The sequence below is a fragment of the Podarcis muralis genome, chromosome 9, assembly GCF_964188315.1.
Source record: "Podarcis muralis chromosome 9, rPodMur119.hap1.1, whole genome shotgun sequence".
In the NCBI taxonomy this organism is placed as follows: domain Eukaryota; kingdom Metazoa; phylum Chordata; class Lepidosauria; order Squamata; family Lacertidae; genus Podarcis; species Podarcis muralis.
The window spans coordinates 12,424,449-12,437,962 of NC_135663.1; the positions used below are offsets into that span (position 1 = coordinate 12,424,449).

The 13,514-nt window shown below is 49.5% G+C and overlaps 1 protein-coding gene across 1 annotated transcript; it reads left to right on the forward strand.

Annotated features, from left to right (window-relative positions):
- Positions 1–596: 596 nt before the first annotated feature.
- Positions 597–13,049, forward strand: PRDM8 (PR/SET domain 8). Its single transcript, XM_028744411.2, has 4 exons — positions 597–989; positions 4,134–4,354; positions 6,218–6,449; positions 8,202–13,049. Exons 2-4 carry the CDS (start codon positions 4,136–4,138, stop codon positions 9,692–9,694), a joined length of 1,944 nt encoding a protein of 647 aa, XP_028600244.2. The 5' UTR covers positions 597–989; positions 4,134–4,135; the 3' UTR covers positions 9,695–13,049.
- The last annotated feature ends 465 nt before the right edge of the window (positions 13,050–13,514 follow it).

Sequence of the window (13,514 nt, forward strand, 5' to 3'; positions counted from 1 at the left end):
TGGTTGCAATAGGCCATTTCTACCAGGAAGGAGTCCTCAGAAGTCCACAGAAATGAATCCGGAGTTTCCCAAGAGCAGGGCAGGACACAGCTCTTGGGTGACTCCTATTCATTTACATGGCAGGGACTCCCGCGTGATCCTGGCCAAAGTCAGCCTCCTCTTAGATCCCCCCCAATTCCAACGGAGCGGTTTACGCACCTCCAGTGACCTCATTCATTTCTCTCCCATTGTCCTCAATGGGGTTCCTCTCTGCCTGGGATCGCGCCCTCTCCCCCCCTCCTTTTCCTTTGGCGCGCTTATTTTTACGCACACCCTACAAGCAGGGCTCCGCAGGACCTGCTTTTGAGGCGTGGGGAGCGAGGGAGCCAAAGCTCGGAGGCGAGCGGAGGGCGAGGGCTGAAGAGAGAGGGGGAAGACCTCTCCAAAATGTGCTCGGCGTGAGTAAGCGGGTGGGGGGAGAGAGAGAGAGAGAAGAAAGCAGGCGAGGCTGGCGGCGAGAGGAGCAGCCGCTGGCGGAGCCCAGGAAAGAGTTAAAAGGGAAGGGAGGTGGGGCTGTCACGCGTCATTGGGCAGATTATGTGCAGCAAACAAAAACGGTGTGTCTGGGTGCCAGTCAGTCACTGCATCGGGTCCATCTGCACAAGTCTCTCTGCCTGCCTCCCTCTCCCTTCCTCCTCCTCCTCCTCCGAGCTCTTTTTTTTTTCTTCCACCAAGCCCACCAGAGACACGGACCGCTCCCAGCATCTTCTTCCCCACTGCCATGGAAAATATACACTGATACAATAGATCTGGGTGCTTCTCCCTTTCCCCCTCACCCCACTTCTCCCCAAAAAAAAAAGAACAAGGGGATCTCTCAACTCGTCATTTTTTCCTCTTTTTTTGCCACTTTGTGCTGGGGATTATCAATTTTTGGTTTTGTTTTTTCGCTTTTGCTTTTCAATCCCCTTCCCCCTTCTGCCTTTAGGATTATAATCCTGACCTTATTCCTGGTAAGTAAAGATGCATGCGTCCTATTACAGCGCGGGGAAAAAATGTTTTGGGGTTATTTCTTCCCTCTCTTTCCCCACCGTCCGTCCCCCGACAAAAAAACAACCCACCCCTTCTCTCTCTTCCCCTTCCTCCTTTCGGTTTTATTTCATGGCACCAAAAGGGGGGGAAAGGTGGTGGATGAAAGGAAGATGCCACGCCAGGCGGATCAATACAAAGGGTAGAGTTATAGGATGTGTTTGGGTTATTATTTTGGTGGACAAGGCAGGCGGGCAATGACTAGAAGTCGCGGTTGCGTGTGTCCTTTTTTTGTTCTGTTTTGTTTTAGCAAACATCCCTTCCTTTCCCCCCCGCAACCCACCCAAAAAAGAAAGAAAGATCGGAGCGCAGAGAGAGGCAGCAACAGAGGGGATGAATTTGGTGGCTGCAGATACGGTCCTTTTTGAGGTTGTGAGTTCGTAGATTTCAGAGAGACAGAATGGGTTGATTACAGTTTCTTTCTTTCTTTCTTTCTTTCTTTCTTTCTTTCTTTCTTTCTTTCTTTCTTTCCTTGAGTTGCGTCCACCGGCTTCTTTTCCCCTCCAGGATGGCTCTCTCGTATTGTTAGACCGAATTGCATTTTAATGACCGTGTCCCCGCTGCTGCGCGTTGTAACGCGACGACCTCCAGCACAATTATTTAAAAAGGGATCCTGTAGAAAAAAGGGAAGCGTGTGTGTGTGTGTGTGTGTGTGTGTGTGTGTGTGTGTAGGATACATATAATTATTCACACACACATACACACATACTGGCGTGAGGGGGTGCAGATTATCTCAGCTAAATGAAAAGCAGGCGAAAATAAATACACAAGTCTATTCCGCAGATGGATTTGTTTCTTCTCTCAGTGCTTGATTTTTGGTTTTAAACTGGGGCGGGGTGGGAGGACGCCACCCAGAAACTATGACCTTTCAGCCGGGTAATTAATGGATGAACTTGGCACCAGCCGAGAGAAACTTCCCCCCACACCCCCCATCGCCTTCGGAAGACTGTAAATGTGGGGTGGAGGAGCGGGTAGTAACAGTTACATTGGAGCCCAGAAAGGATGGAGTATATTATTATTATTATTATTATTAATTAAAAATCCAGTTGATTTGCCTGTTTGATCACAAATAACGAGAGGGCAACAAGCAAGCCACCATGATGATATTGTTATGCAATCACCCATTTTCGGTAAATTATGGGGAATATGCTGTTTCCTTCTTCCTCCGCCACTCCGAGCCAGTTTGCAAAGCAGCCGGGAGAACAGTTCCTGGTTACACTGGTCATGAAGGGAAGAATCAAAGACTTGATCCCTGTAAAATAAAAAAGTAAATTAAAGGTTTCGCGTGCAGTCCGAGTTGTGGGGGGGGGGGAGTTTTCTTTTAAGCGCAGGGCCATCCCCGCTCGCCTTCCTAATAATGCACATAGGCCCCCTGTGAATGGGGCGACCCCATTCTCCGCCTGGTGGCCACGATCCGGGGGAGGGGGGGTAGTCTCCTGCGCACGCCCCGCCGAAGTGAACGCCACCTCTCAGTCCTTGCCGCCGCGGGCCTCGCGCAGGAGAGCTTCAGGTGTAGCGCTCCCTGGAACAGCTTCTTTAAAACGGATCTATTTCCTACTATCCAAGTTTCCTTTTAACCCCGGGCAGATTTGGGGACAGCCCTACATTATTCATTTTCTATCCGATATCTTTTTCTTAAAAAAAAAAGACAAGAAACTTATTTTATTTTTAAGGTTAAATTGGAAGCGGTTGTCGTTGCTATTCGCATTGGCCACAAATGCGTCCCCGCTTACCAGTTCCTAAGCCCCGCTGGCGTCGGGCTTGGACGCGTCCCCGTGTACGACAAGGGAGCTGGGATTCGCCCGCCTCCCATAAATAAGCGTGCCGAGGTAAGAAATAATTACCTCTGCTCGCTGCTTTTAATTAAAGTCTCCGAGGGAAAGTGCGGGATTATGGTAATGAGCAGACATACGTTCCCTCTTGTAGACTCCGGCGAAAGGTTAGCTGACATCAAATCAGCGACACTGACAAGGCACTCCAAATCCATTTGCCACGCCGGCCCGTCACCAGCCTCGCGCGGGGCGGGGAAAGGGAGCCCGGACCTTCCCAGGGGCTGCTAGGGCGAAGGAGGCCCAAACGGACCTCTGCACTATTCTGGGACGCGAGCTTTCGAGGCGGGCGGAGGGGGGGGAGGGGACGCGGGGACGAGGCCCTCCTGCTGCGAAGTTCCAAGAAATGCGTGCTGAATCAAAAGGAAGGGAGCTGAGAAGCGTCCGGGGAGTTTTGCCGCTGACTTTCAGTGGCAAAAGGCCGGGTGTGGATTTTATCTACATAACACAGGGCTGAAAGAGCTGCGTTAGATAGCGAGCCTGCGCTTCTGTCTGTCTGTCTGTCTGTCTGTCTTTGCCTGTGCTTCATTCTGTCTCGATAAGACATCTCCATTCAGTCGCTAGGATCCCTCGCGTTTTGGTTTTCCCCTTTCCTTCTTTACTTTGCATCACCTAACCATTTCCTTCGCGTGAAATGATATACCGACCCTGTTTTACTTCACCTTTCAGCCGACGCTTCTTTTGAAAGACGGGAACGTTACTTTCAAGTGACAGAGTTTAGTATAGGGCTTCAAATAAGTTCTCTTTGGGATTATTGTTATTAATGCTGCTGCTTTGACATTGTTTATCCGGTCAAAGTTATGCTCTTTTAAGTCCTACTGATTTGAGTGAGAGAAGCCCAGTTGCATCACCCATTACTAGGAAAAAGTAAATCTTATTCTGTCCAGCGAGGCTTCCTTCCGAGTAAGCTTCCACAGGATCGCAGGTTTAAGCATACGATTAAATGAAATACATGGGACTTCAGAGGACATATCTGGGTGAATTACGTGTTGTTGTTGTTCATACGATGCAATTCAATATGAAGTTCCTAACTGCGCCTTCCTTCCAAACGAGAGTGTTATTGTGTATGCGCGTCTAGATCTTTTGTCTCTTGGACATATTAGCTTAGGACAGACTTCCTTCCAGATAGTACCATCCTTCGGGAATGTCCCTCGGAGCCACCGAGGGCGCCCCTACCAGTTGACTGAGCTCTTTTTCCTTCCTTCTTTCCTCCCTTCCTTCCTATCCCCCCGTTTCCAGTGATGGAGGACAGCGGGATGCACAGAGGGATATGGGATGGAGACGCCAAAGCGGTCCAGCAGTGTCTGACGGACATTTTCACCAGCGTTTACACCACTTGTGACATCCCGGAAAACGCCATCTTCGGCCCTTGCGTGCTCAGCCATACCTCGCTCTACGACAGCATCGCTTTCGTCGCGCTCAAGTCCACCGACAAGAGGACCGTGCCCTATATATTCAGGGTAAGGGGGTGGTGAGGGGAGGATTGCTCTCTTGCCGACGCGAAAAGCACCGAGATCCACCAGCCCGCTAACCTTGGCTTTAAGGCAGCAGCTAGTCCTCCAGTCCAGAACATTATCTCCAAGTCAGGGGAATTAATAGGATCGCGAATCAGCATCCCTTTATAATCCTAATGCACATTAATTCGGAAGTAAATCAAATTGCATCTAAGGGAGGTGGGGTTTATTCTGAACATCCCAATCCTACATTTCTTATGTGGAAGTTTAATTGAAACGAACGAGTTACTTCGGAGCTACTGTGCTTAAGGACACCGGGGTCAAGGTGGCTTAAAACTGATGCGAAGCCAAACCGATAGGCTTTGCTTCGAATAAAATCTTTAGGATCCAGGCTGCCAATCAACTTAATCCAAGGATTGTGTCTTCATTGGGCTGCGGATCGAGAACTGTATGCTTTCCCCCCGCTTAGGGACACAGAAGCGATTTTTTTAAAATAATAATAATAATATTAATATTAAATCATTTTAGCAAATGCCCGGGTGTGAATTTGAAATATTGTAAGGAATGGAGGATTCGGAGTGAACATTTCACCTGTTTAAACAGGACGTTTCCTTCCAACCCAAAACACCTTTCAGCTCTTGCGAGGGGGGTGGGGTGGGGAGAATAAGGGAGGGGAATGAGGGGAAAGACAGGGTCGAATCCTGCTGGCGTTTGCTCCGTGCGCCACCTGCCATGGAATAGTTCAAAGGAAAGGATCCGTAGGATTATTAAATCCCGAGGGACTTTGGTCTCCCTGTCAGCTGCTCCTTCATGCGCGCACACAATTCATCGGGAAAATTAGGTGAAGACCAGTCGCATCCAGCCTCTAAATTAATCCAAAGTGCCTGGATTTCATTCAAGCCTATTTTAGGCTGCGACCTTAGGCGGGGGGTTCCTTCTTAGTGCGCTTCATGCAGGAATAAATGGGGACCAGAAGTGCAAATGGTATTGACTTCGTGATTATAGAGAGTTCCCATTCATTTCAGGGACGATTTCTGAGTGATCTGTTTAGGGTGTGCGTATGCGTGTGAACTGGACAAATGTCCGAGCTGTGCTTGGCGAATACAGTGCGCGTTTCTCCTCATAATCGCTTTACCCTTAATGCCCAGACTTAAGCTCATTCAACAACTTTTTGGTTTTTTTTAAAAGAGTATAGACTAGGAGGAACTGATTCGCATCCGCATCTGCACTGCTATGCCAATGATGATTTAGCAGGCGTTGAGGGGAGCCGCCCCGTTTTAAATCAATATACTTGTTAATGAGTCGAGATGGTTGTAAGCGATCCTTTTGAATACCTGTCTTTCAGGCTGCTTCACCGCAGCGCGTTTATGAGCGCAGAGAGGAATCATCAGGGCTTTGATTTCGCCTGCGAAACGCAGTTAAATGCAGTATCATTTTCATCTTATTAGCTCGATTTATTCACCACCACCCCACCTCAACCGATCTCAGGGCACATCCGCCTCCTGAGCCCACGAAATAGGTCTAATAATGAACCAAAGTTGTCACATTACTTTTTTCCTCCATGCCTAGACGTCACGTAGTTTACCTGAGTTTTTTATGTATAGGGACGTCGCCAGTGTGCTCAGGATTGCAGCCTAAGACTGAAACTCAGAGGGTCGTGCGCAGGTTTGGGCCGAAGCAGAACTCCCGTTCGCTGAAAGGCGGCAGGATTGGACCTTTTGGTTTTTAAGTCCATCACTCTGGAAAAGCTGGGGCTGCCGATCCAAGCGCTTTCTTCATGGGGGGAGGGACACCTCTGCGTCTGGATTTGAGGAGGCTGGTGGGCGGAGAGTGTGCTGTTTTAATCGCGTCGCCGTTCCTCCCTTCCAGGTAGACACCTCGGCAGCCAACGGCTCCTCGGAAGGCTTAATGTGGCTGCGGCTGGTCCAGTCTGCCAGAGACAAAGAGGAGCAAAACCTCGAAGCCTACATAAAAAATGGACAATTGTTTTACCGCTCCCTCCGACGGATTGCCAAAGACGAGGAATTATTGGTTTGGTACGGGAAGGAGCTGACCGAGTTACTGCTGCTGAGCACCGCCAGGACGCACAGCAAAATGAATGGTAGGTCAAGGCTTGTTCCTGTGGGGTCTGTCGGGGGACGGGGAACGAGGGACGGGGGTTAATGGTTCTAGGTTTGCCTAGAACAGAGGACAGGGAGAAACCCCAAAACCAGCCACAAAATGGGGCCGAGCCAACTTAGCAGGGGCAAATAAAGGTTAGTTCCTTGCACTCTATCGCGTCCAACTTTGCACCATTTGGAAACACCAGATTAGCTGGAAGACTGTTAATACCCTTAAATTCCCACAGCATTAAAAAGGATAAAGGGAACTAGGGAGGGGGGGCAACCCCCCCCTAAAGCTTCCTCAAACTTTGGGTGCTGAAAGGTTTTAGCAATATTATCCACAACTCTGAAGAGAGAAAGGGAAACCTGATGTTTCTTTCCCTTCTGCTGTTCATTATAGTTACACTGGCCTCTCCTTCCCCGTCTCCTTGGAAATGCAGTTTGTAAGCTCCTCGGGACAGGGCCTTCCTGTTGGTTGGACATTCCAAACACACTGTCTGAGAGGAAGTCCCATTTAGCACAGTGGAACTGAGTAGACAGTGGCTTCAATATTCTTTCATGTGCCACTGTGCCTTGATACTGCTGGATTAACAACAGCCAGTTAGGGGAAAAAGTTGATCCTGGTGAAGGACTAGCTGCCTGCATGTTGCTGGAAATCTTGCAATGCTGGAGCAGGCAAGCCTTGATGTGTCCTGCAAGACAGTACATACCTCCTTCCCTAAGGAAGCCGACTCAGGATCCCTTCACACAGATGGGTTGTGTTGGAAGCCCTGTGGCTTGAAGTATTTGATTCTGAGCATGTCCTGTATAAATACGAAAACATCTGTAGACCTCGGAAATTCCTGCAAAAAATGTAGGTCAAAAGGATGAAGCCATCTCTCTATTAATTAATAGTAATAATAGTCCAGGTCTATTCCTGTTTGTTGGGTGGAACTAATGCCCCAAATAGGAATGCTCACCATCTCAGGAACTCATTCAATCTACATTCCTACTCAGATGGACACTTGTGTTACTCAACTGATCTCTTGATGGATTGAGATAAGTAATAAACCAGGCTGTTGGGGTTTTGGCACTGTAGAACTTAAAAGAGGTTCTATTAGTCAGCCAATGCTAGCCCTTGCACTGTTCTTAAAAACAACTCCTAAAGACTGGTTGGCCTCCTAAATTGCCTTAATTTAGTGCGACGCAGCAATTGGCTTGGCAATAGAAAATAGTGTCCAGTCCCTGCAAGAGCAAGCCACAACCTTGCAGGGTGGGGCTTTGTGAGAGTAAAAAAGGCTCTGAGCTCCTTGAAGTTCAAGGTAGCTTGCATTTTCACATATGGAAGTAGCTGTGTTATAGCCAATGATTTTTATTTTTTTAGTTGAACAATTGACCATGGGCATTTTGTAGACTTCAAGGTCTATAAAATCCTTCGCAAGAGATTATCATGGCAAATGTTGTAGAGTCTTAAACATAACTCAGAAGACCCTCTGAGTCTGTTTCCACAGATGCTAGGTTTTCTGTGGATGCAAAAAGTTTCCTGCAAGGCACTGCTATCTCTGAGAGGTTATAATTCTAGGAGGATCCTAAAGGTGTGTGGATCCTAAACGGAGGTTTTAGATCAGTCGCTTGGTGGGGTCGCCCTTAGGTGAAAGTGAGCGTTGCGCGCTATCTCCCTGCAAGGGACTATTTGGCGAGTGGACTTGCTGGAGCAGATGACTAACGGACTCTTTTCCTGTACGTCTGTGTTGCTTCCTCCGTCGCTCCAGAGTCGCCCCCTTATACCTGCATCGAGTGCAGCCAGCGCTTCCAGTTCGAGTTCCCGTATGTGGCGCACCTGCGCTTTCGCTGCCCCAAGCGACTGCACGGCGCAGACAGCAGCCCGGCCGACGACTCCAGCACCAAGGACAGCAACACCAAGGAGCAGGAGGGCGCCTTGGGGCCGGGAGCAACCAAGTTCCACAGCAAGCCCACCGGGGGCGCCACGCCTCAGCACCCGCCGCCCCAGCACCATCGCCACCACTACCACGGCGCTCAGGACAGCAACGGCAACGCGGGCGTGACCAAGCCTTCCACGGACTTCCACAACTTGGCGCGCGAGCTGGAGAACTCGCGGCACAACAGCAGCTCCCCCAGCAGCCGGGAGCAGCTGGAGGGCAGCCCGGACGCCAGCCAGAGCCACGGCAGCAGAGCCAAGAGGAAATACCCGGCCGGGGAGCAGCTGGCGGAGGAGAGAGGAGCGGCGGCGGCAGCGGCTAGGGGGCGCTTGGAGAGGCCGGTGCCTTCTTCGCCGAAGGAGGAGCTCGTGTGCACCCCGCAGCAGCAATACCGGCCGGCGGGGAGCTATTTCGGCCTGGAGGAGAGCAGCCGTCTGTTCGGCCCACCCAGCCCGGAGACTGGAGAAGCCAAGCGGAGCGCCTTCGTGGAAGTGAAGAAGGCCTCCCGAGGGCTGGAAGCAGGCGACGAGGAGAAAGAGCGAGGCTCCCCGGGCAGCGCGCAAGCGGGCGGCGCGGCGGACAAGGCGCCCGGGCACCTGCTGGGCGCGCGCTCCGGAGCCAGCGCCTTCTCCACAGTGCCCTCCTCGCAGCCTTCCAGCGTGGGCAGCCCCGAGGAGAGGAAGAGCGCGTTCTCGCAGCCCGCGAGATCCACTTTCTCCACTTCGTCGGCCTCTTCGTCGGCCCACGTTACGCAGCTGGTGCTGGGCCAGAAGCTGAGCGCGCTGGTGGAAGCCGGCTGTCACGCGGGCGCGGAAGGAAGCGCACGCCTTTACGCGCCGGACCCGCTGGCGGTCAAGCTGCAGGGCGCGCCCGGGGAACTGAACGGCGGCGGCGGCGGAGCAGGAGGGGCAGCCGGGGCTGGAGGAGCAGGAGGAGTTGGGGTCACCGCAGGAGGGGGCGGGCTTCCCAAGCAAAGCCCCTTCCTCTACGCCACCACCTTTTGGCCCAAGAGCTCGGCGGCGGCCGTGGCGGCGGCAGCGGCGGCAGCTGGTCCCCTCCAGCTGCAGCTGCCCTCGGCCCTCACGCTGCTGCCGCCGTCCTTCACTTCGCTGTGCCTGCCGGCGCAGAACTGGTGCGCCAAGTGCAACGCCTCCTTCCGCATGACCTCCGACTTGGTTTACCACATGCGCTCCCACCACAAAAAGGAGTACGCGCTCGAGCCGTTGGTCAAGAGGCGGCGCGAGGAGAAGCTCAAGTGCCCCATATGCAACGAGTCCTTCCGGGAGCGCCACCACCTCTCCAGGCACATGACTTCGCACAACTGAGGCTGACCTGGCTCTGCGTGCCGAAACCCCAAGCGCAGCGCAACTTTCAGGGCCTCCTTCCCAACCCACTGCCACTCCTCTTCCTCCTCCTCCAAGGAATTCTGGGAATTGTAGGGTCTGGGAAATCTCTCTCTCTGGTGGAGAGTTTCCCGGAACTGGGACAAGCGTTCAACTTCCCAGAATTCTTTTGGGTATGCTGTGAAGGCGAAACCGGTCTCAAGCTGGTCTGCATTTGTAGTGTCCAGGTTTCCAAAGAAAGGGGGAGCGCAATGCGGCATATCCATGTGCACACACACCTATAGGCCTGCATCCCTGGGGTGAGAGACACACTCACGGGCACTTAAAATGTAAAGTAGCATCGCAGCATCAGCAAGGAGAGGAGCAGGGTGATGGAGGCTACGGATCAGGCATCCCAGAATAGTTCTGGAGTAGCCTCCTTGATTCCCACCAGAGCTTCAAGGAAGGCTTTAAAAGGCCCTTAAAATGGAAGTAACTGCAGAGTCTTTGATTTTTTACATGATACCTCCAGAATATTCCACAAAGCATTTCATTCTGGCATAGCTTCATCAACTTCTGATGAATTCACATTCACAACTTGCCTAACCTTACTTCATACCACTTTTTCTGATTTCTTTATTTTGGGGAGCAGTCACAAGATTTCAGATATTATTGTCATCATCATTACTGCTACTACTATTGCTGTTTTGAGTGACTGGGTTGTAACCAGAGGCAATAAACCATTTTCACTGGAATAGCTTTGACTCCAAGTTAAGCTGTTGTGGGATGGGTCTTAAGCATGCCAGAGCCCTAAAATAATCTAATTAATTTTGGAATGTGACCTTCAAACCTAGGGGGACTTAGGACTACATGTGTGCAATCCTATGGAAGTCCCACTGAACTCTGGGAGCCCTTCTTAAACATGCATAGGATGTGACTGTAAAGTAGAATGGTTTTAGAGCAGGGACTGAACACCTTGGGCCTGTGGCCTGAATGCAGCCCCCTAGGCCTCTCTCTGGCCCTCAGGCCCTTCTCTGCAAACCACACCTCCTCACTTGCCCTGCTGTGAATGTTCCTTGAGAACTTTTGCCTGGCTGGGATATGCCATTGAATGGTGATGGTGCTTCTTGTCCACTTACACGGAGAGAGATGTGATGTAGCTTAGCATACAAAGGTGAGCTGCTGTATCTGTTGCTCTGCTCACTATTGCCTCTGGTCCCACACACTTTTGCCTCTCCCCACTCTGGCAATATGGCGTGCCAAAAGCTGGAAGCCTGCCGTGCCAGGATGTGGCTTTAAGGAGGAAAAGGGTTTCCCAACCCTGAGTTGAGAGTGAGCTGTGTGGCTGCTGTGTTCTTTGAAGGCATTCTTAGATAAGAACCGGCAGCACTATGAGCATCTCAACCCTCTCTTGGAGCTGACGGAAATGGAAATGTAATGGAAGATGTAAGCCAAGCTGGACGGGACGTGGGTGGCACTGTGGTCTAAACCATAGAGCCTAGGGCTTGCTGATCAGAAGGTCGGCGGTTCAAATCCCCGCGATGGGGTGAGCTCCCGTTGCTTGGTCCCTGCTCCTGCCAACCTAGCAGTTTGAAAGCACATCAAAGTACAAGTAGATAAATAGGTACCGCTCCAGCAGGAAGGTAAACGGCATTTCTGTGCAGTGCTCTGGTTCACCAGACGCGGCTTAGTCATGCTGGCCACATGACCCGGAAGCTGTACGCCGGCTCCCTTGGCCAGTAAAGTGAGATGAGCGCCGCAACCCCAGAGTCATCCGCGACTGGACTTAACGGTCAGGGGTTCCTTTACCTTTAAGCCAAACTGAGGCATGCATGGCACCTCTCCTTCTCCAGTACAAAACTGGGCATGAATTTTATCACCATATTGACTGGTGTTATGTGGGGTGAGTCCCAAATGCCTGCTTCTGTTCTGATAGCAGTGAAGGTGAACAAAGTGCCAACTGGTCCTCCTAAACAAATAGTTTAGGAGCGGATGATGGAAACAATGGGATATTTCATACAATACAGGTAGAAATGAGAACAGGTTGCAGACCCAGCCAAGAAAATCTGAAGCAAAGAGTCACCTAAGAACCCTTCATTTATTTATCCTTTTTTAAAGGATAGAATAGCTGCAGAACCTTGGAAGTTTTTTTTCCACTTCAAAAAGAAAGGGAGAGCACTCTTGCTAAATCTGAAATAAAATAAAATGGGGAGGAACAGGACGTCGCCTTGATCTCCTTGGAGGAAGGGCAGGATATAATAAATTAAATAAAAGCACTTTCTCATTAGTAATCCCATGGCCATTCCAACAGCTGGAGCATTGCACCACAGCAGCACCAGAAGTTGAACAGTCACAGCTTCTTCTTCTTTTGGCTTATATTTTTTTTGGCCTCCTGTTGCTCTGCACATTTTCATGGTCTCTGCATTACTGCTATTTTATTGGAGTCCCTTGCAAATTTAAGCCTGAAATCTTGTGCATGCTTACTCAGAAGAAAGTCCCATTGGGATGAACTGGGCTTGCCTCAGAGTACACACCTTGGTTTGCTTGTGCATTTAGGGTTATTACGGTCACTCTGTCTCTGCATATAGAGAGCCTTTCTGCTACTCTTGGGCACCGAGGCCAAACACAAATGAAGCAAAACACCCCAAATCACTGTTGAAAATCTTATGCCTGTGCATAATATGTTTACCTTGCATAATTTTTTTTATTAAAAAAATAAAATAAAAGGTGGTGGGTGGGTTTCTTTGTTTTTCCCCTCTCCTTTTGTTTCAAATGCACGCATTTTCACTTTCCAAAAAAAGTAAATAACTTTTAATAGTACATTTTTAAAATGTCATATATTGCAACATATTGATGCATTTGTCATACGTTTCTACTTAAATTATTAAGCACTTATGGTTTAGCTGTAATAATAACTATATGTAAGGGTAAAAATTTTATTTTAGATATAAAGCAAAATTTAAAAAAAAAATACTGAAAGAGGATGCAAAGCTTTTCTTCTTTATTTGATGACAGTCTCTCTCTCTTTTTCTCTCTCCCTCTCTCTCTCTCTGCAAAAATAATAGTAATAAAATCCATACTTGAATTCGTTTTATGTTTCCAATGGGAAGAGTGCATGTTCCACATTAAAAAGATTATGGACTTTGATGCAGAATGTCATCAATTCTGTAAATACGGGATTTCCTTTTAATACAAAGTGTAATTTTGTGCCAGTGAAATGAAGTCTGAATAACTAGTTATGTGTTTCTTTTCTTGAACAACAACCACAACAACAACAACAAAGATTTATTAAACTTTATAGTTTATCTGGGTATGTTGGATGCTTTGACAATAAATGACTTTATTTTCTTCAAAAGCACTTGGATGTGATGAAGGACTTTTTAAGAAAAGGTGGGTGGGAGTGCGGAGGGTCGAATGCTACAAATTCTTTGCAGAGCAGAGGTTGTGAAGAAATATAACTTCAAGTTCAGAATACCAAACAGTCAGGCAGAAGTGGAAATCGCGGTGTGGAGTTTTTCTTTCTTCCCCAAATTCTTGAAGGAAATCTGATCTATAAAGTGGAAGGAGAAGCCCATTTCCGGGGTGTTGCGATGGGCCAGTCAGAGTTTGCAATATTTCTGCTTCCCTGCGGATTCCTCCTCCCCAAACATCAGCGTCCCAGCGGATCTCTGAAGGCAAACGCAAAGCGCAATCTTCGAAGCGACAAGCCACAGAACCGCTGCAGAGTATGGCATTTGATTACTTTAGCTTCGCATTTCTCTAGCTGATGCGCTTGGCACATCCTTGCACAAGCTATTGGCGACTGCACGCGCGCTGACTTCCA